Here is a 25,837-nt window from a genome sequence, read left to right on the forward strand (position 1 = left end):
AGGCATTCACGGACCCCTGGGGGTCTATATACACAACTTTAGGAATCACTGGTTTAACCGAATAGCTTTTGAAAAGCGGTCTACCAGAGTTTAGAACTTGAAAGAGTAAAAAAAAGTATAATTTTTCAGTCTGAGTTTTCTATTGTTAATGGAAAGACTGAAATTAATTGTTTAGGTAACATATAATATGAAATGGAAAGTGATGCAACTGAAGAAATGAGCTGTTATATTTAGTTTTACTACATCATTTGCATACCCTTATCTCTACAAAAAAAAATAAATTATCGTTCAAAAAACTAAAAAAATATGTATTAGCATAAAATGCTGCAAAAAATAAGCATGTACCTAAAGAGTTTCAAAGAATTAAATTTTCCTTTTTCTTCTTAGTTTCAAATTATCGAACGCCATATACACCAAATTTTAATATGTTTACTTTTATATAGATGGCTGTTCATTAAGCCATATATAGAAATATTTCCACAGTTTTAATTATCTGAATGAACCGAATCTATAAAATACTTTGTTTTCATTGTAAAATAAAATTCAATAAATAATAGAAAAATATAGAATTATTAGTTTAGAACTGTTCACATTTGAGCCTTCTGTTAAAATAATTAAGCGAAATCTTAAAATGAAATATGAATTGTTAAGAAAATGTGGTTACAAATCGAGCTTCCTACCAGCTTAAAGCTTGTTTAGAGTTTCATAAAATATTTTTTCCAATATTTCGCAATATACTGTCTTCAAACACTTCTTTTAATAGTCACCAAACTGCAAAGTTTCCTATTAATCCAATACTCAAATTCACTCAAAACACCAATTGTATTAAGTGTCTGGACTCTAACAACATTAAAAATTTCCCGAAGTATTTTCTGAAACATTTCCCGTTACATATCTAGCAAATATGAGATTTTTTAAAATAATTTTCGTCCATATAAATATTCAAATTTTAAAATTGAACCAATTTTGATCTAGCCGCACATAATATAAGAAAAAACAAAAAAATGTTTACGTTTGTTTACTTTTATTCATAGAAATGCTTTTTTTTATTTTCCTTAATGAATTTTAATATCAGCACATGAAACGAAGGTCTCTTGTATTCCACAACCTAAATGTCCAGAACCATCCCTGCATAATCCCCAATTATTACCTATAATGACAAATTAAAAGATTTTGTAAAAAGTAAAATCATCTTAAGCTTGATGTAAAATTACCAGCAACATATTTCCATCTTAAAACGCAATGATTACAGTGTGTACCACTTGGTATTATAGCTGATGCATTCAAAAATCCAGTTCTAGAACCAACATCATATCTTGTTCCACCAACATCCAAAGATAATTCTCCATGTTCAGCAAAGCAACTTTCCGATTCACTACCAAATTTATCTAAATTGCATAATTCAACCGACCAGTGTCCTAAATGATTTGCAGTTATTAATGGACCAACCCACAAATATTTTCCATTATATTCTTTGACAATAACTCCTTGTCCATATTTTCCACCTAATTCATGTGGTCTTGGTTGTCTCATATTGTAATCATCACCACACAACCCACATTTTCCACCAAGTGAAGCAAATGTCCCCAAACTTCCACAATTTACACCACTATCGTCATAATTAGCTGGAGCAGATCTATCTTCACGCCATCTTGATGATCTACCAACTGGATCTAATAACATACCATGACCTTCAGCAAAATTCTGTACATTATTGCCAAAAATAAAAATCACAAAAATTAAAGGTATCATCAAATCGATGGCACTCATATTAGTTTCGAATCTGAATTTCTGTTCCTCGGTTTAATTTAATAAATGTAAAATTATTGTAATTTGCTTTCTACACCAATACAGAACATATTTAAATTTTAATTTTGAATCGTGGGGTTTTTATATACCAACATTATTAGAAAATTTTATTGCAAATCCTGTCTGATAAGACAAAAACAAAAATCAGCAAGAAAAAAAAAACAACGTTTTTTTCTTTTATCTTAGATAAGACATTTTTGACGGATAAATGATATTTCTGTCTTATCTATTACTATGGATTAAGGTTTCTTCTTATTTTGTTTTTTTTTTTGTTGCTTTTGGTTTTAAGAATGATGCCATTAAAGAAAAAACAAAAAATATACAAAATATTATTTACAATTCAAATTTTAATGATATCGGCCTTAAATACTTTAATACGATATTAGGAATGATAAAGGGTGGTGAGCTGAAATTGATGAAAGTTTTAAATCTTTTGAAGATTAAATAAATGTCGGTTGATTCTATTTTATAGCAAGAAAATAAGATTGTTCTTTCATTTGAAATAGCAATATTTAAAGACATCAATTCGATTCGAAAAGAAAATGGAATCAGTGTTATGAAATAAATTCTATAATTCTTTGGTTATTCTTGTAAATTATAAGAAAGTAAAGTATAAGAATGCATATGATAAATTTTGGGAAAGCTTTTAAGCATAGAATGGCAACTACAATGTCAAAGCTTCAGAAACTATGGGCAATCATCATTAAAAGTAATGCTTTTCTCATATTAAAGTAGACAAGAACATATGACCTATTTCTTAATTCACTAATAATCCATAATTAATAATCCATAATGATAAACGCTAAAATTAGTGAAAAATAATCAGGTTATTTCTATAGTGTAAGCAAAAAACAGGAATTCTGCATATTTTTACAGACAAAAAAAATTCCACTAGAATCCAAAATTACTTCAATATCTGTAAGTTCTAAATATATCCTCAAAGAAGTGTCAACAAGCTTTATAACTTTCGTCTAAACATTTTAGTGAGAGTTGGGCATGAAGAATCATACGTTCTGATATAAATTTTACACGACTTCGTATATTTTTTCGTAAAAACACATAAGGAAGAACTCTGACCTAAAGATTTGGTTGCAAAACTGTAAATCATTAATTTTGCCTAAAAAGTACGAAAATAATTTACGGATATTTTATAGTGATTTTATTTGGAGACTGTATTTTTGACAGATATGCACAACTCTATTATAAAAGTAAACTCGGTATTACTTCCTGCTACTCTAGTACCGCATGCTGATTTTTAAAAAACGTAACATTTGAAATATGAATTTTATGGGTTTGTTTCATGACATTAAAGTTGATCCGCAATATTATTTTGTAATTTTCTCCGGTTCTAATTTTTAATAAATGCTTTTGATGTCAAAATATAAATTACTCTTTTAAAAGCGAATTTCGCTCTTAGGAAGTTAATAGTTATCAAACGAATCTCTCTCCTCATTATTCTTTCCGCTCCATGAACTTCTTAGTATGTACCAGCAATGTTTTCGTACACATGGCGTAAAATATAGAACAACTTATTTATTTATTTTGTAAATTACAATATTGCTTCATTATTCATGACTAATATTTTCTCTCTAAAGGAAATTTGCCTTTTGGCGGTGTCTTAAAATCCAAAATTAATTCTTTAAATTTTTTATTCTATAATAAAATAAAGATATTTATGTATAGCGATTAATCTTTTCGCTAATTTATTAAGTGAAAAACAATAAAAGCTAAATTTGCATTCTAAAATTTTATAGTACAAGTTTTGTGCGTCTAGAATTTTTCAAATGAAATCAAAATTTACTAATTTTACGTTAGTTACTATCGCGAATTTTCCTGACAACATCCTGGACGAAAGAAAAATTTCACTCATTACAATTTCTTGAATTTGAAAATTACATAATTATCAAACGGAGTTTAAACTGGCAAGTAGAAAAATTTAATTGTCTATGAAATCTAAATTTTATACCTTTACAGAAGAACATAAGCTATAAGCTACGGAAATGTAAACTGCATCTGAAACTGTTTGAAATATACAAAATTGTTGACAAATTGATGAATGAATTCTAGTTTGAAGAAAATTAATCTCTTGCTTCTTATTTTGGGCCGTTTGTGTGGCTTTTATTATTTAAGTCAATTATTAATTAATAAAATAGTCTTTGAATTTTTCACAGAACATTCAAAATAAATAAAATTTAACACTTTTTGCAGAATATGCAGTTTTATACAGTCCTAATAAAAAATATGAGGATGTATGAGGTATCAATTCAATATTTGATGAATTTTTTAAATGAAAATTTCATTTACGTACACTCGGGCTCAACAGTTTACAAAAAATACTGAATTAAATTTTCCATTTTCCTCCACTAACACTCTTATGAAGGTTTTGAAAATACTGTAAACTTGACAAACAGAATAAAATTTTTAATTATTTTTATTAAATCTTTAATATTAAAAAAATTAAAGTGTAACGTAAATGTATGGTTTGAAAAATATTTCTCCAATTTAAAAATTACATGCGCCGCCGGTTTGAACTATACGCAACGATTTTTTATTCATTAATTACCGTTTGTCCAAAAATTAATTGGTGATTTCGAGTTGTTAACGGTGAAGTTAATACAGCAGTTATGACGATACATGATATTGGCTTACGTCTTCCGGCGTTTACAAACCTATATAACTTAATAAAACTCTAAAAATTAGAAAATTGAAAGTCCGACGTATATTTCATTTTGCTGATTCTAAATAGAAAATGTTTCCCCATTTAAATATATGCAAGCAGAATTGCATTCCGTTATTAAGCATCCGAATGCAGTGTTTTAGAAAGATATGTAAAACTTCTTATTAATTACCTTGGTATAAAAAAGGAATTAAGCTGAAATAGGGTCCAATGTCATTTCACTGTATTCCGATGGTATTTTCTCTAGAAAAGTTTACCATAGTTTTTTCTCCCTACCATGCAGTTGCGCAAAAACGGTTTGTTATTTTTAATGTCATTTTTGGTTTTGATTAGTACCTTATATACGTATATTACATATTGAAATTATGTTCCCAAGATTTAAGGAGACATTTAATGTATATTTTATTTATATTCTAAGATTTTTAAATTTAAAGTTTCTCTTAACTTCTTAATTGTAATAGTCCCAAAAGTTAACCAAATTTCCTCAACATTTTTCATTTTTAAATTAAGATAATTTGTATTAATTTTGTTGAAAATGAAATTTGTTTAACTAATACTTATACAATAATTGATGCTGACACTCTCATCTTCGTCCAAGTAACTATATTATAACTAACTTTCCCAGTTTTTTTTTTACTTTTAGGATAATTACCAATGTTATTATTCTAAACCATCAGTCAAACTTTTCCGTTATACTTTTATAACTTTATTGTCCAAGAATTTTTAAATATAAATTCTATATACACTTTTCTCTATGTACAAGTATACGGTAAAGTGTCTTATATTTTATAGTTGTATGGCTCTATCTATATTTATTCATTCATTTATCAATCTAACCATCCATTCATCCGTTTATCTATCTGACTATTTATTCAATTGGAAGAAGTTATTGTTCTTTTCAGTTCAACAAAATGAAAAAGCAAAATTAAAAAGGAAAAATTCTACCGCATATTTAAATGACTATGGAAATTTACTTGAAGTTTGTGTATAAGAGAAACACTACACTACACTAGGTAGTTTGTATTTGTACATTTTTTAACTTTCTTATATTTATAATACATAAACAGCAACAGTATAAAAGTGGTACAGCTAACCATATAGAAGAATGTTTGGAATATAAAGAATTTTCAAGACCAAGAAGAGTAAAATGATTGGAAAAAACAAAAAGTGAAAACTAAAATGAAAAATTGTTTCGCCCTTAAGATATTCCATTTCAATTTATAGAACAAAGAAAAAAGCTAAATTGTTTAAATAAAATGAATAATGCAAAAGAGTTTTTATAACTGACAAAAGGACCTGAAAAGACAATTGATAAACCAAAAAAAATTTAGAGAAGTTTTTTTCCTCTTATTTAAAATGGTTGTTTTTGATCATTTTTTGCTCAACCAACTATCAAATAAAGAAATTATGTTGGCTAATCGAAATTTTTAGAAAATTCATATTTTCCATGTACACACATTACAACACTATTTAAGGAGTTTACTTGCTAATAAAAATTAATACACACATTACATTGAAATTGTTAATTTTAAAAGCTAATAAAGATCTTAAAGCCCTAAGAATATTTACCGCATTGTGAATGTGACAGTCATCAATAGAAGTAATAAAAAGATAGTCATTATTTTTTCAAAAATCTAGAAATACTGTTTCTATAATTAATACAGATAATCGACTTAATTTATGCTTAAATTGAATAAAGAAATTTGAATATTTTAAAAAATCATTTTAATTATAGAGGAATTCCTACAACATTGTTAAATGGTCGAAAAAGTTGGTTTCATTTTCTTTTGAATTGCACGTTAATTTGGGTTTTAAAAATTCTAAATACTCGTAACACTTATAAGTTTTAATTAACTTTTTTATTCATTTTCGATTCATTTAAACTCATTTTATTCGTTTTATTATAATATTGTTGTTCTTGCATTAAAAATTTTCATAAAAAATTGTGTTTATTAGTTTCATCGCATTTTTCCGCCTTGTTTAAAAAATATATATACAGAAAACTATTATGATTCATCACAACCTTGAAATTTTAAAGCTTCTTGCATAAAACTGCCGGTCTCCGATCTTGTACATTATGAAATGAAAGTGCTTAATTTCATGGTAAGGCTTAAGACAAGGTTTTTTTTTAAGTTTGGTTTTTTCATTTTTTGTTCATAACACATACAAGAATTTTCACAAAGTTTCGATTGTCCTATATTTATGAATTTTATTTTCATATATTTGCATTTTTGCTTTTGAAATCCTCAAGATATTAGGTACTTTTTGAAAGCAATGAATGCGAATTATTTATTCAAATTTGGAACTTCAATTAAACTTCAAACTTAGACATCTTAATGTCAATTTTATGGAAATACAAAAATTTATATTTTTATATTTGTATGCCATCAATTCCACATTTTATGGTAAAAACATTTTTCTTTTTTTAACATTTATTTTCTAACTTCTTTGAATTTTTCATATTTTTTATTTTTATTGTTCATTTTTCTCTTATAAGTAAAATTTTTAATTTATTTTTGATTTCTGTATAAGGAAAAGTAAATCACAATTAAATTTTGAATAACGAATACTAACCACCACTTCACCAGTATGACTAATGACAATTTTTGTGGGGTACCAAGTGACTGCATTATAATGTTACAACAAAAGAGTAAAGACTATAGACTATAACAAGAAAACACCAAAAAATAAAGAAAGAAAAACATTCAGTGAATTTTGTCTTCATTTCAAAAAAATAAAGAAAAATAATTTTTAGCAATCAGTCTTTGAAAGATCTTAGTTCAAAGTCCTTTTAAGAATTAAACCAAAAAGAAACACAAAAACAAAAGTGTGAACAATATTGTTAGAAGACAAAGAAAATTAAAACCCTCCCTAGCAAGCAAAAAAAGTCAAAATCAAAAATTCAAAGAACACAACCAAAAAACTAGAATTTCAGATTTATACATACACACATAATTATATGTACTTATATGTCTATGCACACATGAAATGAATTTAATATTATAATGTTGATTGACAAAAATATACTGTGGTTGGTATTAGGCACAGATAGTACCAAATGTGAGAAGAACATCAGCAAAATTTTCTGCAAGAAAATATTCGCTTAAAAAGCTTTGATTTCTTTTCTTTGCTCACAGATAGAAAATTACATAGCAAAATGCTTCTAGGTGCCATTAAAATTTCAAGGGACTGATTTTTCCATATTTCAACATCTGTACGGTTTATTTAATAGTGGTTAATAATTTTAAGGACAAAAATAAAAAATATAAGCATAATAAAAACATTTCATAGCACATAATCGAATTAAGCTTACTATATAGCCATATCTTTCTGTCCATTTATTGAAATGCTTATTTGATAAGCGAAAACCTTAACTTATTTTGAAGTTGTTCTCATTGCTTAAACACAATACTCGTGTGTTCTTAAAATAATTGTTTTATATAATAAGTAAATTTTGCATAATATTAGAATGACAGTATAAGTTAACTAAAAACAATAAAAATACCTAACAAATGGTTAAAAAGGAGAAAAAATAGAGTTGACCTTGTCAACTCTGTGATACCCGTACGAATTTGTTATCCTATGAGCGAGTAAATATGCCATAACTGACTATGGGACAGACTATGACTTTAAGTTGCCGTAATGCCATGTTAATTTATGCAAAATTTCAGTACTGTGCTTTTCAAAATACTATGTGTGCCAAACTACTTTTGAAGCTGTATGGCAGCTACCCAAACCGGTTCCCTGTTCTTGTTCAATTTAAATGGGGTTCTGGCACTTACTACAATAAATCATTTTTTGAAAATTTTGTGAACTTAGCTCAATTAGTTTTTGAGTTATCGTTGGGACGGACGGACAGACAAAGCTAAATCAACTCAGAATTCGACGCTGATCAAACACATACACTTAAGTCTATATCTAAGACCGTTATTTCTTAGCGTTGCAAACGGTAAGGCAAATTTAGTATACCCTTCGAACATATGTTCGTACGGGTATAAATAGTAGAGACGAAATTTACCCTTCTTCGATTTTACAGAAATTTGAAAAGGTTACAGTTTCGGAAATATAGGGACAGATGGTTGAAATTTTAAAAGAAGATAACTAAGAAAACGAGGTTCTTTCTTTCTAAATATTTTTTCGAAAGTCTGTATTCTGAATTTTCATTAAACAAAATATTTACAAAACTTTTGAAAAAGTTGGAAGGGAAAAAATTCTTTATATCAAAATTTAGTTCATGTTGACTTTAATCCTAGTACCTATATAGTTTGTAAGATAAATAAGTATTTCATAAAATGTAATAAAAACCAAAAATTTTTTTATTATTACATTTGTTTCGCATTCCCAAGTATTTTACATATATTTTCTTCTGTTATTTGAACTTATATATTAAAACGTGTAAGTTTCAAAATGCGAGATTTACAACCAAAATTTTATAAGAGGAAAAAAGAAGAGAAAAAAAAAACGAAAATATTGTTTGTTCATTATTGCAACAAGGTCTAAATATTTTAACCTCGACCTAAACTAAAAAGTTCTGACTTTTAAGTTTTAAATAAATAAATGATTTGAAATTGTTTAAAAATTTAATAAGGCGTAAAACATTTTAAGATATTTAAGTGGAAATGAAAATAGGAAGTCAACTTCACATAAATTTTATTTATATTGTTAGATAGTTGTTACATACACAGTGTAATCAAATATAAATTAAAGAACAAATTATTTTAATGACGTCAGAACATTTTATATTTTGATTTTTGTTAGAGCAATTAATTTTAGTTTCATCAAGTTCAAGATTAGATAATTATTTAACAGCCGTAAACGATGTAAACACTTTTACAAGCTGTGCTTACAATTTTTGCTTCCGAATAATAATTTCTTAGAAATAAGTCGTAAGATATTCCCATATTCGAGACGAAAAATATTTACGAGTTTTAATACATTAATTCTTAAATAATTTTTAGTAGCCTTGAAAATTGACATTAATATTTGCACATGACGAAATAAGTTCCGCATAGTTTTTGGCTTAAAAATGTTGTGATGCGGCTAATCGAGTATAACAATATTTTCTATTTTTTTGTTCTTGATAAATGCTTTAATTGCTGTTTCAATCCAACGAATTATTTTTTTTTTATTACCGAAATTTTACAATATAAGAATATTTTTCTTTATTTATCCAAGCACAGATTTTGGTTTTAAAATTGGTCAGTTCAACGCAAGCTTTTAGAATATTGCTTTATTTTAATTGGAGAAGTCTAAGAAGTAATTGATTAATAACTACTTTATCTAGAATATCCGATGTTTGGAGAATGCAAATATTAAATAAAACAAATTAAAATGAAAAATGAGTACAAGAGGTGACACTTTCATCAAACATTTAGTTTTTGCAAAATTGGTTTTCCGGAAAACCTTGCATTTTACTTATTGTTTTATTAATCCCATATTAAACTAATTAAAAATTTAAAATAAAAGTATATTGTTACCCTTTCCCAAAATCGCATTTTAATATAATTCCGAAATTTTGTTTTCCAATTAAAGGTATTTTTTTAAAAATTGCTTCCAATTAAAAATACAAGAAATTGAAAGTAGGAAACACACAAACATAGTTTAAGGTAAGCCAGTATTTGCTAATTCAGTATTGAGCAGAATATATTTCTCATAAATAAAGTATTAAGAAAATATGAGCCTGTGAAGAAGTATTTCCATAAAATGAATACTATTGCAGTATCTGCATCGTAAGAAATTGTACAGAGCAACATATATAAATTACAATTTTAAAATTGAAGATAAAAAACTGCTCTTGGTTTCCATTTGTCATATAAAAAAGTTGTGGTATATGCTATAGCAAAAATATAGGTTGAGGTAAGTAGATTATTGCAACATTGGTAACAGTGCATAGCGATTGAATATAAGGATCTGTAATCATGGATGATTTAAGTATAAACTACTTGTTTACGCTGAATTTGATTTATTAATTATGTATTAATAAACCTTAGTTAATCAACTTAAAAATGTGCATGCAGTTCTGAAAAAAAAATAAACGGAAATTGTTTGAATAGTTCTGTAAATTGTTTTTATTTTAATGCGATTTTTGTATGTGTAAATTCAATATTTACCCCTAAATGTGTAAAATTTTTGAAAAGAAGTTTAAGAATTTAAATGAATTGTGAAATATTTAAGATGATGAAAAAATCCTTTTTATTTTTTACTTCTCTTACAACTCGTTCCTTTAAATAATGTTCTTTGAAGAAAACTGTTTTCCCTTACATTTTTACTTTCTTGCTATTTTTCACATTTCTTTTTCAAAAGTTACAAAAGATAAGTACATTTACTTAGGTAACATTCGTGTGTTGTCCTATATTTCCTGGGGTTTACTTTTAGTAGTGGAATAAAAAATGCGGATATCACCTACGCTTTTCATATTGAATTATACATAAATTATACATTATACATTCAATTAAACGTAAAATAAATTTTTAAAGAAGGAAACAGAAAGAAAGTGAAATATTTTTAATATGAATACATGCATGTGTGTCATGAGTAAGAAATGAAAATCCTTTCTTTTTCTTTTTACACAATTATCCCCAAAATCATTATTGTAAAATTACAGTATTACAGAAGATTATATAATAAGTTTTCTTGTTGTTATCCGCAATTGTGCCACTTTTTATATTGTGTACACGTCATATATTCGTTGGAAAATGTAACATTAAATTTAAATGATAATGATGTACAGGAAAATTTTATGTAATGGGATTTGATTAAAAATTATTCTATATGTGAAATCAAAAGGACGAAAAATAATTGTTCAAATTCTTGAAATTCTTGCGTATTTTATTTTACTTTAGTTTTATATGATCAAAAGGCAAATATTGATATTATAAAACTAAAGTTTGGTTAATGAACTGTCCAGAATGTCGAAAATACTGCCACCAAAGAGAAATTTCTAGTTTTTAATATTAATATTTTCTATTTGGTTTATCGCATGTTACACTGCTTTTTTTGAAAGGTGGAAAAACTTTAATTACATATCTGACTGAATTGAAAAATTGAAATTGCAATTATTGAAATTTATTTTAAACCAAATTTAGTAAAGAAAAATATTTCATTATTAATTGCTCTAAAATTTCTACAATTTTCATTGTACATTTAATTTTTTCCTAATTATGATTACAAAAACAATTTTCACTACAGAGCTTTTCTTCACAAATATTCTACATAAATTCTGCTTCTACGTATCATTTGTTTTGGATTGCATTAAAATCAAAATATTTTTTTTTTCAATTATACAATTAAATTGTAAAAAAAACTGAAAAATCTCTTCCGCGTAGACTGTTACAACTAAATAATGCTTGTTGCGTTTAAATGTCATAATAAATATAAAAAAAATCCTAAAACTAATGTCAAATAAAACGTCAAATTAACATCAGTACATTTTTAATATTATACGAAAATTTTAATTTAGTTTTCCTGAAAGTATGCAATAAAATCTAATAAAACATTTGTTGTAGCTAGGTTAGAAGAATTAAAGTTAATATAGATTTTGAAAATAATTTATTTCGCTGAAATGTTAATTAATTTGTCTTGAATATTTTATGATACGAAAGTTGTAGTAAATGTATTGTGTGTGACTGTGAGCTGATGCTCTTTTTCATTCGCACTTTGTATCATGTTTTATTTAAATCATATTTGTTTTATTATGGAAGTTATCCTATTTGGATTGTTTGTCTTAATATTTAAGGGGTGAGTATAGCAAGAACATTTTAACCAATAGCAAAATGATAATGATGACTTGAAGATTGATCATTCTTATACCTAAGAGAAATAATGGCGACAACAACATTCTTATATTGCAATTCTTTTGTATTTTTCTTGATTTACGATATTATTCAGAGAAATTAGCGTGCTTTTGTGCTGTATTTTATGTAAAAATATGTGTAGAACAAAAAAAAAAGGAAATTTTAAAATTCGCATTATTTTTTTTTAAAGAAGAAAACATTTTCAATATATTCAGCATTTTTTTTATTTTGTATTTTCATTTTATTTTTGTTTTCCCTTATTTGCAATCTTAAATATTCCTTCAACTTTTAAAATTCTACTTAAGTTACTATTGAATTTACGTATTTTTTCCATCTTCTTTTTTCATAACTTGTTATTTTTCTGGAAATCTTTTTGAAGTGTTTTTAAAGTGTTTTTTAAGAAAATTTCTTTGCTTTTCTTTTCAATTTTTCCTTATTGTTCAGTTATTTCATTCTTCTGTCCTTATAGATATCTAAGAGAAAATATGGAATGATAAAATCATTTACGAGTACAAACATAAAAAATTATTTTCTTTTATTCATGCTAAATATTTTCTTCAATTTCATATATGAACAAACAAGTGCTTTGTATGTATGATTTTCATACATGATTTGCAGGTAAATATTAAAGTAGTGGCAAGTATTTTAAGTGTAGGTTGGAAAAAAAAAGTAAAAATAAAGATTTTAATCCGATAAATATTTTTTAATTGGAGCAAAAATGAAATAAGACCTTATCGAAGAAGAAGAAGAAACATCAGTCAATTGATGTATTTATTTTACAAGAACGTACACTCAGATATGCTAAGGAACCTATAAATTCAATTTAGATGAAAATTTTTCTAAAATAATTGATAAGTTTATTTTAAATTTGTTTGTTTTTCCTTTTTTTGAAATTCCATTTCATCAAAGAAAATAATGAAATAAATGAAAGCATTTAATTTTAATCCTACTTGAAAAGTTAAATTTTAAGGAATTAAAATAATTTTTTTTCTTTTTCTTTATAAATTTTTAATGTCCTTTGTCACCATGTCTTAAATTCATCTTTCATATAAGTGTCTAAAACTTTAATGGCTGTTTATTTGTATCTGTGTACAAATATTTTTTTCTTTTTGATGACGGACAATAACTTGGAAAATATTTTAAATAAAATTTTGCATAATTTATAAAAATTATAAACTCATCCGTTGTTATGATGCACATATGGTAAAAGAATAATAACCCTTGTCATATTAAAATTTATGACATTAACGTTAATTTGGTACACAACAAGACAAAAAAAAAATTTTAAAAGTTCATAAAAAATGGAAACTTCCATTATTATTGTGCACGAGATTTCTGAAAATATGTTGGTCTGTAAAAAAAAGTAAAATTTAAAAAATTGCATTCAGAATAATAATTGTAAGTACGGCATTTAAGAATTTTAGCCTTTACTTAGTGCTTGTTTCGGACAAGATTTCCAGAAACATGAAAACTGCTCTGCAAATTTTAATGAATTTTTTCCTATTTAATGATATATTATTTTTTAAACATACTTTAGCATTTAACGTTATACTTTAACATTTTAAAGTTTAGAGCAAATAAAATTTTAAAGTATTTTTTTATTTTAAGTTTTGCCTGCACCTTGACAATCTGAGTATAATGACTTGTTTTTGAAATATTTAGAATTACCTTTTGTGGTTGTATGGCAGTTACACGACCCGTTCAGACGTAAAATGGAAAACTTCAAGAATATATATCTGTCCTAAAATTACACATATGTGTAATTTGCTTTTGCAATTATTTAGCAGCTACCCGAACATGTCAAGCCATTCTAAAAAAACTTCAACGTTACATGTGACCTATAATTGGACACATGACTGCCAAATCTCATAAACTTAACTTTATTATTTTTCTTTTTTTATATTTAAAATTGACTTTTATAGTGGTATGGAAGTTACCCGAACCAGTGCAACCATTCCATTAAATTTTCAAAACATATATGAAGTGTAATTGGACACGTCTTTGCAAAATTTGATATGAATATCTTTATTAGTTTTTGAAACATTTAAGAAAACCTCTTTGAGTTGTATGGCAGCTATTCGAACCTGTTGTCCGAATTAATCTAATTACAATAGAACCCGTCCTTGACAGAAAAGAAACGATTTGTAAAAGTTTGATGTCGATTGTTTTATACTCGTTTTTGAGTTATCGTGCGATCGGATGGACGGACGGACGAACAGACTTGTCTAAATCAAGGCAGAATTTTACCCTGAGCAAGAATAAATACACATGTATATACCGCAGATGACTCCTTCAAGTGGTTACAAACTCTATACTAAAGTTAATATACCCCTCAAGAAGGTGCAGGGAATGGACTCAAAAACTGGTCTGTTTCAATGTTATCAGTGATGGAAATTTTTTTAATGGTGTAACATAAATGACTCATGAAAATAATTTTATTAGTTTCGTATACTTTCATTTATAAAATACTCCCAAAATAAAAATTGCAGAGAAAATCTTTTCTTTTGACATACCTTCTGGCTTTGCAATAATAATTGTTCTTAAAAATTTCTTGATTGACTCTGAAAGCTTTTGAAACTTTTTTTGATTTCAACACATGTTTAGCTTTTACCACTGAGCCATAATTTTTTTTTTTTGTATAAGACGCTTTCTTATAAAGATTAAAATAAATTTAAAAAATTTCTCCCATATTTTTAGAGGCAAAGGTCTTTTAAACAATATTGTTCTCTTAGTTTAAAACACAAATTTCAGTTAATTGTTTTTCGTGATAAATAATTAAGCACTGACTATATAGTTCTATAGCTAGCTAATTTGTAAAAAAATTAATTTGTAAATAAGTATTTGTTGGCTCAGTAAATTAAAATGCGTTTAAAATTTAAAACCAAATTTCTAAAAAAATATATTTTGCCAAATTATACAATTATAAATTTATGCAATTCTCCTGACAAAGTACGTTTCTCTGAACTTAATAAAAAGCAAAGGTCGAAGATCTGTTTTTGAGAATGCCATCTGTTCACTGTAATAAATAATAATCTTAAATATTTTATTTTGTGCCCCACATAATACGATAAAAGTTTTATTCATATATAATAAGTTTTTATGCTAATAATTTTCTCCTTTATCTTGGTAATTTTAGTCTTATTTAAATTTAAATATTTCTTAATAACTTTTTTCTTCTTTTCCCATTTATTACACATATCTGGATGTCAAGTTGTTCACACAATTTCAGTAAAGTAAAAACAAAAAAAAAAACAGAAAAAACAAAGAAATTTAAATCATTGCTGAAATAATTATACGCTCGTATATACATATGTATGCAAAAAATATAAGAAAATACAAATAGGTTTGCTTTCTTATAATTTCTCTAGGTTTTCACCCACTAACATATATGAATCTTATATAATAATTTGAAAAAAATATGACAAATATTCTAGAAGCTTTAAATAATATTCTTTTAGATATCCTTGTACTCGACGAACAATTTATATTTTAATGTGTGTCAGTAGCTTAATTTTCATAAACGTAATTTACATGAAATGTTGATATTATAAAACTGATATTCCATTAAGAATTTTGTATTGAACCAATTTCTAGAGTTCAAGAACTTATTAATGAGGTTTGAATTATTTCTTTCATTTATCTAAGTATATCACTTTTGTCTTTGATTTTGAAGATTGGTAAGGCCATCATAACTTCCCAGTATGATTGCAGGAGGATTGCTAATATTTACTCCAATTCAAAGGATCCAGGTAATCCGTCCGACTCCTCTACCTCCTCTTAAAAGAACCGTTGTTTCCCTGCTCTCGCAATATGCCGAAAACGACTATTCTAATATACACCTTACTCTATGATAAAACCTTTTAATAAAACATTACACTAGACGCAATTTTCTATATCTGTAAGATTGTTACACCAACCAAAAAATTCGTCAAATGTCTTACGGTTGGTTGAAACGATTAACGTCGTTTAATTTATAATGATTTTAGTTTTTTTTTGTTTTTATATTATATTAAAATTGTGACACAATTTAATATTTTCTCTTTTCATATTTCAAATTGCACATGTGAAAATGTTGATGTTCATATGAATATTCATTAATATGAATATATATACATGTACATGCGCTTATACATGCATATTTCATTACAATGAATTGTAAATTTTAACTGTAAACGCGTACTTCGGGATATAAACAATAATAAAAAATTAATGTCAACGCTTATCCTTTGATTGTTCTTCTTTTTTAATTTTCTTTGTTTGTTTTCTTTGTTTTTGATTTTTTTGTTGCTTTTTCAACTTTGTTAAGTGCATTAAAGTAGTAATAAAAAATAAGGAGAATTGCAATGAATGCAGGACTTAAGATAAGAAAAATAAATATTTCAAGTGGAGCAATTTAATTGGGAACTGTACGGTATGTATAAAATGTGTGCCAACTGTCAGCGTAATGTAGGTGTAAATGATGTATAATGAAACGGTAATTTTTTATTCACTCAGTTTAATGTTTTTTTCTTCTCATATTTATTATATTGTAATTTAACATCAAATAATTTGTATATGTTTTGGAACAAGGATTTATTCATATTTCAAATGCATGTATGTATGTAGTTATGCGCTTTAAGCTTTACATATGAAATGTAAAACGCAAAATGAAATTTTCTGGAGGAGTAGTTTTTTTTCCTCATTTTGAAACTTTTAAGGTGTATGTGTGTGTAGGCAAATTTGTGAATTTTGTTATTTATTTGTTCAATTTAATATTATAGCAATGTTGTAAATTTGCATTTTTTTTAGATATTTTAAATTGACGTAAAAGTTTCTCCACAATTTTATTTTACAATTTATTTTTAGGAAGAATTGAATTATTGCATATCCTTTAGTGTACACAGTTTTTGATTCACTTAAAAACAACCTTCTATTTTCTTTAGAAATTTAATTTATTTTATTGAAAGTGATTTTAAACTGTTAAGAAATATTTTTAAAAAACATTTTAAAAAAATCTGTGTTCTTCTTTTCGTCGAAATCTAATAGTTTATTGATTATTAGACGAATTATGTAGAAAATATTCTATGCGATTGATTGTTTCTTGGTGGTTTTTGTGTAATTAAAACAGTTTTTAAATAATACATTACACATATATGTATATGTATATATATATATAAATATTATCGAACAGAACATAATTGTTTTTACAAATTCAGACTATACTGAAAAAGGTTAGCATTTCTTTAATTATTCCCTGTACCTTCGTGAAGTTTGCTATGAAGTTTATAGCCACTTTAAGAAGTCGCCTCCGGTATGGACATGTATATATATTCTTGCTCAGCGTAAAATTCTGCTTTGATTTGGACTTGTCCTTCCGTCTGTCACCAAAATTTCACGAGGTTTTTCATTTCTGCCAATGACGGCTGCTATTGTAATTTGATCAATTCGTACAATGGGTTCTGGTAGATGCCATATAACTTAAAGAGATTTTTTTAAAAATTTCAAAAACTAATTCAGAATTTAATATTAAAATTTGCAAAGATGTGTACAATTACACTATACGTACGTTCTGAAAATTTTAATAGAGTTGCTACTCTGTTTCAGGAAGCTACCATACAACTCCAAAAGCTAATTTTACATATTCGGAAAAATAATAAAGTTAGATTCATTTAACTTGGCAGTTTGGTGTCATATTCGTGAAAATCCTATAGATTCGTGAAGATCCTATAGTGGTTACACAGGTTCGAGCATTTGGTATACAACAGTGAAAGCTAATTCCAGATATTTCAAAAATAAATTTTTAATCTTAGATTATCTAAGTGCAGGGTGTAATTTGATCTGTTTATGCCGACTGAAGCGTTTTTACTTGATTTTAATTTCATTTTATGGCTCATAAGCTAAACCAATAAAACATCTTTGAAACTGATTTGGTGTAATGTACAATTAATTACATTTATACATTATATATGCATTTAATTAAAATTAGTGGGTTTGTTTTATAAGTATACATTAAAGCAAAATGTTCGCCATTTGCATTAAATTTTAAAATTTAAAACTGCTATATTAATTTATTCAATAGCGTTTAAATAAAATATTAATATGATTATTGTTGTAATTACTTCTATTGTTATTGAAGATTAAAGTTCAAAGTTCAAAATTTGACGCATTCAAAAAAGTTCATTAATTTTATAATATGCTGGACGAAGTATGTGGCATACTCAAAAACAATAAAAAAGAGGAAAAATTATTGAAACGCAATTATCATTAACCATCCATGTAGAAAATTTTTATTAAATAATCAGATTAAAATAATAATTAAATGAAAATTCTTTTGGAAATTATATACAAGTGCTTTTATATAATTTAATGCGCAAATTTATATAATAATGTTTGTAATATATTTAAATATATTTATGTATTACATATTTAATTTTAATTAAATTAAAAATATTTAATAAAAAATTTATAAGTAGCCACAATATTATTAGAATTATATCGAAATAGAGTTGAATCAAAACAGTGGTTTGTAAAGTAGCACTTTTCTGCAGAACAAGTGGAAAAACCTATACATTATTTATGTGATGTGGTAGAAGAAAGAGATCGCTACAATTTTTGTGGAAAGCGAATGAGGGCTATAATTTTAGAAAAAAAGGCTAAAATTTTGGAAAATTTGTTTCTGATTTTAAAGGCTGTTAATGTTTTAGAAATGGACTAAAACTAAAAAACACTATTTTCCCACTTTTTTTAGAAAAATGCTAAAAATATCACTAGTAGTCAAATTGTTTTAATTTATATTGAGAGTAAAATAAAAAATCAAATGCACTACAGACTGTAATACTTCATTCTGAAAGTTAATGAAAAGCATAATGATTTTTTGCTCGAAAAAAATTATTTTTAAACCTCGGCATAAATAACATGAGAAACAATACTTCGCCTAAAGTAAGGCAATTTTTACAATTTTTAAAATTGATATTGCATCATCAAACCAAAAATTTTTTATTGACTGGCCAAAAAAATTTTTTTAAGGGGAATTTTTTATCATACAGCGGAAGGAAATATCATAATTTGGGGGAAAAAAATTTAGTGCGTAAAATAACTTTTGTATAATTTTTTGAACATAATGAGCTACTACATAAAGTACAATCTTACCGAAAATCGACAACAAATTCAGTAGTTTCAAACTTTTGAAATTGTTAGGCAGCTGCCACAAGAGGACATTGCTTTAATTAGAGTTTTTGTGTGCGAAACTTCAAAATTATATTCAAAAATTCCTGAGATATAATTCTATATTTTATTAATTTTTGTAATTATGGGCACTACTCGAACCAGTTATTCGATCTCATCCAATATAAATTGGGTTCTGGTATTTACCATAATAAATCATTTCTAAAATTTCGACAGCAAACTAAAATATGTATACTATAAACATATACAAATTTCGATATCTCAAACCATTACTTTTTTTTTAATCCCACTTCGCTTGTAGGAGGAGCATAGGGCTGATGTATAATTATTATAAAGAACCATGAACCAGTTTCTGACGTCATTGAGTTTACTAGGTAGGTGCCGAACCTACTGTAGTTTTTGTTATATTAGATATTTGAGGTTATTCATATTTATTGTTTTATTTTGCTGGTATTTTTTTTAGGTATTGGATAGTATTGAAATATGATGATTATTTAATATTAATTTTTTGTTTTTATATGTGATGTGAATAAACTTATATAATATTGAATATAATTTTTTTTCTAGTGACTTGACTGGGCTTTAAAGCTGTGAACTTTGAGTTAAAGGACCAGTGCAATAACCACTGCACCATTGGTCAGATAAACCATTACTTATAATACATTCTATATATACATATGGGTTTCTGTTTCCGCTCCTTTTTAGCACTTTTCCAAAAAATTTTTGAAAAAAAGTGCTTATTAGTTTCACTCTGTCAGTCCGTCCGTCCGTGGACACTTTTTTTGTTTACAAAACATTTACACCCTTGAAGATAGAAAGCTGAAATTTTATACGTACATAGACCTTTACTAGAAACTTACTTCCGTAGAACAAAATTTTTACCTACCACCTATCCTCTAGAAGTTATACCCCCCCAAAACCCTAAAAATGGCCTTTTTTAACTATTTGTTGCAATGAAACCATAAGCATTTTCGAAATTTTGTAAAGATAGAACGGCAGCGGCTTGCTTCCCCTAGCGCGGTATACTATAATTAAACTTTAGAAAAACAAAATGGTCATTAAAATTTACCGTTATCTAAAGTCCTTTTTTTCCAAATTTTTGATGTCATTTTTCTTCTAAACCCTAGCCTGTAGAAGTTTGAAATTTAAGGGGCTTTTAGGCATTAACAAATAGTTCATTTCGTCAGAAGAAAATTTTTTTCCATCTCCACCCCCTCTCAAGTTATCGCCTCTTGAAATTTGTAAAATTTGAATTTTTGACATCCCATATTTCCGAAACAGCAAGCTTTTTCAAATTTCTATAAACGTAAAAAGTTAACGGTAAATTTCATGACAGTAAAAAATACAATTAACCCTTAACATCGAGTATTATGTTAACCCAACTTTATATTAATTTTTGCCTTATTTTAAAGACTGCATAAATTGTTCATCCTAAATATATGCAATCCTAGAAATAGTTTTGTATATGAATGAAAATAATTGCAATAGTGTTGTAGGTATACATAGACTGTATTTAAAAGCAAAACTATCACTTGTTGAAGGGAAAAGTGCTACAAGACATACCATTGGTTTGACCCAACTTTATTCAAAAATATTTTTCACGGCAAAATGTACATAAATCTCATTCTTAAATAATTAAACTTTTGTAGTTGCCAGCATCAACCGCAATCTGGTTTAGTATGTTCTTAATTTTACGTCAAAATCGAATCATCATTATTTAATCTTAAGTAAAACTCCAATTTGGTAGACGTTTCGAAGTTTTAAACTTAAGTGCAAAAAAGCTATGTTTTTTTTCAAAAATTAAATTCATTTTTAAATTAAATTTAATAAATTTAAAGATTTTTCCAAAATTAATAAACTATATTATCATAATAACTTTAATTGTTTTGCGTGCTAATCTTACTTATTTACTTCATAGTAAATAACGTACTTCTACTATTTTTTCGAAATAGCTAAAAGAAATGTGAAAAATTATAATTTTGTTTTAAATAAAAAAAATCTTAGCATTTAAAAAATTAAAATCAATAAAATAGTAGGCCATGAAATCAATTGACTTTGCTTTTTTTGTTTAGTTCATATAGTTATAAAATTCTTTCTTTTTAAATAGTCATAATTTTTTAGAAATTTTAATTAAAATTTTTAAACATGCATACATTTGTGTGTATTTAGATTCATATGTAATTCCAAGCCGCAAAAAGAAAATTCACCAGCATAAAGGCCTCCAATTAAACCAATTCGCTGAAATTACCTCATTTTATTCTGGATTTTGTGAAAAATTCAAAAAAAATTTTGTCGTCAAATGTATATGTGTGCATACTGAATTTCGTAATTATACGTATGTATGTACATATGTATGTACATTATGTGTTTATCATGACCAAACTTAAAAAAGTATACAACAATGTGATTGCAATAAGAAAATATCCAACTCTTCTTTACTGAGCCTATTCATTGTGTGTGCCATAATTCATAGTGATTCAAATTTTTCGAATTGAAGCATGAAAGCGAGGAAAATTTTGAGATTTACTTAAGATAAATATCAAAAACGGCATCAAAAATGTTCACAAAAGAGACTAAAAGGTAAATTGAAATAATTTTTCCTATTTAAATAAATCAAAAAATAAAGATTTGGGGAAAACTGTTCTTCCCGAATTTTGAATTAAAACAATAGCTGTGCAGCATACACAATTTTTTTATTTTATCATAATTTGTGTATTAATAATGAATTGAGCAAACTATTTTAAAAGAATACACTGAGCAAAAAAACAACCTAAATTCAAAAAAAACAACTTTGAATCAAAGTGAAATCAATATGATTTCCGAGTAAACGCGTTTTTTTTTAATTCAAAAACGAACAACTTTGATTCTAAAATGCTAAATTTTCATTGAAAATCTACTTTGAATCAAAGTAGTTTCATATAGATTCAAAGATGGTACATTAATATTTTGAAAACGTTTTAACATTGTTTCTAAAATGTTCATTTTTAATTCAAAAATTAATTGATATAGTTTTAAAAATGTTCGTATTTGATTTAAAAAATTTCATATTCGATTCAAAAATGTTCCTTTTTGATTTTAAAATGTTTATATTTGATTTAAGAACGTTCGTATTTGATTTAAAAATGCTTAATATCCATTTGAAAACGAATATACTTACTTTTCGAAATTAAATTTGTAATAATGCTGTAAAACAAAATCAATTATGTAAATAAAGTCCCGCTTTTTAAAAAATTTTTCCATATGGTTTATTAAAATACAAACTATTATTTTATCTTAAAGCTTATATTTTCCTATAAATATTACATACTTAATTATATATCTTATATTTTCACCTCCAATGAAATATATCTATATACTTATTATTTACATTATATGTTCTTATATCGAATGTAGGTTCCTCCATTATATATTTGACAGAAATTTTAATGTGGACTAGTGAAATATAATATATTTTTGATAAACATATTACTAGAACTTCCACTAATACAATACCACTGAAAATGTTCATCAAAATTTTAAAGTAGAAGTCCAATTGTATAATATTTATTTATCAGCTTGCTAGATAATTTCTTCTACCACTGCGTTAATTATCGAATCTCTATTTGCGTTACTTAATGAATTAGACGTTTCATTTATAGAGAGTTGATATTTCCTAAAAAAGTTATTAAGAAAAAGTTAATAAAATAAATAATAATCATATTGAATTTTTTTCTTTAGAAAATATTTTTACTTACCTTAAAATTTTGTAAGGGATAGCTACATAAATGATTTTTCCCTAAATTTTGCTCGAAGCCCCTCAGATTTTCCTCCACCATTTCATCTTTACTTAATGTATATGTGTAAGGCTTCTGAAAGTTATATGAACCGCTAAAGAATCGAAGTAAAAAACATTGTTTTGATATTCGCAAAAACTTTAACCAAAACACATGTTTACGAGTGTACATGTACCTCTTAAACTGGAAAAAATATGAGGTATTTCAAATTCGTGTAGCAGCTTCATTAAATTCTCATCATCTATCATTTTCGTTGGTCATTCCTATTTCTACATCTTGTGAAGCTTCTTTATTATTGCTTCTATCCCTGGTGAGAGTACTCCTTGGTGATAATCTGCAGCATTTCTCCGTCAGCTTTATAACTCACATCTCAAACTTGAAAATTGCTAATTTTTTTACTTTCAATAGTTTTTACAGTTTTAATATAACTTCTGCCACAATTAATTTTTTTTTAAATAGTTAATTTTTCAATTTTTAATTAATTTTGTAATTTTATATGCATCTCAATAACTAAACTCAATAACTTTACAAAGTCTCAATTGGAAATGAAAAAAATGACAATATATTTCAAAACAATATAATTTCAAAATGTTTCAATTTTAATCTAAAAATGATCAACTTTATTTCAAAAACATTCAACTTAAATTCAAAAACGTTCAACTTAATATCAAAAACGATCGACTTTATATTGAAAATGAACGAATTGTTTTTTATTTTGAAGGTATACCAAGTTAAAAAATTTAGATTCAAATAGGTTCATTTTTAATTTAAAATTGGAACAACCTAAAATCAAAAATGAGATTTTTATTTCAAAGCCTGCATTTTCGATTTGAAAATGCTACTTTGAAATTAAAATATTTCAACTTTATTATGAAAATGTTCATTTTTGATTTAAAAATGTTTCGTGAAAAGTTTTAAAAAATGTTTTATAATGCCACATTTTTATTTCAAATACGTTCGTAATTAATTCTAAAATGCATTTTTTCGCTCAGTGTACTATCCACCAACATTGAATAGCAACCTCATAAACATTTCTTTTTTAAAAAATTCCATCAAAAAGTATTTCAATTTGAATTGTAAACAAGTGAATCGCGATAAAAATAAAGACAATATAATGCAATAAATTTCCTCAAGTACATCCTTAACGGCTCCCTGAAATATCATTAATTCAGTTAAGTGCTTGTTCCTTTAAAAATACAATAACTACTTTGGTTGTTGGCACTTTTAATGCAAATACATACAAAAAAAAATTTAGTACATCTTTAATATTTTATTTACATTAACGTGGTGTACAATTTATATTATTATATCCTTTCCAATGTTTAAGAGGAAAGAATAACATAATTTGCAATTCCATCATATTAAACTACGCTCTAATTACATTTAAATTGAAAACTCTTACAAAAAAAGCTCACGCTATTTCTTATTTCCTCTGCGTTCTTTATTTCTCTACCATTTTTCATTTTCGTCTTATGTTTTTGCACATTTTTGTTTGTCTTACAATTTTCTCTTTACTATTTCTTTCCTACCTTTATTCTTCATCTTATTTACCATATTCTCAATCTTTACCGTACAACTTGCATACAATAAAAGAGGCTATGTGATAAACCAGATAGTGTATTAACCTTTTTTTAGTAAGATGTCGATCTGTCTCTTTGTGCTTGCACGGGTGTATCCCAAGTTCATTTTCTTTTCAATGAAATGATCGACTTTTGGGAGATTCTAGAGCGCGAGGACTGGGCTTTTTTCCGGGCCTGTTTAACATTTTTGAGCATATCAACCAATTTTTTTATAATAATATTATAATATTTAAATTTAATATATTAATTCAAGAGTTAAAACAGCGAGTTCTGATTGATTGCAGTAAAATTAAGAAACTAATTGACAATCAATCAATCGTCTAAGGGTCGAATTCACATTTTTCTAAATACTCGTATGTTAACTAAAAGCTTACTAGCGTCCTCAAAATTTGAAAGAAATGTTTAAAAGGCATTAAAATTTCACAAAAACGAATTATTAGTAGGGCCAATGCGTTTTATAAAAGTCGTTGAAATTGCTTGGGTTCTTCTGGTAGCTGCCATACAACTTCAAAAGTTAGTTGGCTATATCTAAGAAATTAGAGTATCATGAAAAGAAGTGTATTATTAGGACTGTTATGAGTGATAAAAATTGTTGAAATTTCTTGACTCCTTGTGTTAGCTGGCGTACAACTTCAATAGTAGTTTAGTCATATTTTTGAAAATATTGAAAACACAGTACTGGTATTTTGCATAAATTAGAATGTAATAAGGCAACTTAAAGTCATAGTTTGTCCGTTAGTCAGCAATAGAGTATCTATAATTCGCACATAGGATAATAAATTAGTACGGGTATCACAGAATTAATACGTTCAACTGTATTTCTTCTCGTTTGTTTTATTAAATTAATTTTGAGAATGTTATATATGTGTGAACAAAAAGCTCAAAGAACTGAAAAGGGACTGGGATATAATAATGTATAAATGTATATACGCATTAATGAAATGACAAAAAATTTGTCATAAAATAAAGTTTTCATATGTCGAACAAAATTTGATGTTTATCTGCTGTTGAATTGAACATTAATTCAAGAATCAATATTTT

The 25,837-nt window shown here is 26.2% G+C and overlaps 1 protein-coding gene across 1 annotated transcript in view; it reads right to left on the reverse strand.

Annotated features, from left to right (window-relative positions):
* Window positions 1–849: 849 nt before the first annotated feature.
* Window positions 850–25,837, reverse strand: part of LOC129606448 (uncharacterized) — a 119,114-nt gene continuing 94,126 nt past the window's right edge. Inside the window, exons 2-5 of the mRNA XM_055516784.1 lie at window positions 4,373–4,498; window positions 1,215–1,704; window positions 1,060–1,150; window positions 850–886 (exon numbers count right to left, since the gene is read on the reverse strand). Of these exons, the coding sequence (XP_055372759.1) occupies window positions 850–886; window positions 1,060–1,150; window positions 1,215–1,704; window positions 4,373–4,498 (744 nt within the window). The remainder of the gene's footprint in view (window positions 887–1,059; window positions 1,151–1,214; window positions 1,705–4,372; window positions 4,499–25,837) is intronic.

This window comes from Condylostylus longicornis, unplaced genomic scaffold (assembly GCF_029603195.1).
Source record: "Condylostylus longicornis isolate FDR11 unplaced genomic scaffold, ASM2960319v2 ptg000018l, whole genome shotgun sequence".
NCBI lineage: Eukaryota > Metazoa > Arthropoda > Insecta > Diptera > Dolichopodidae > Condylostylus > Condylostylus longicornis.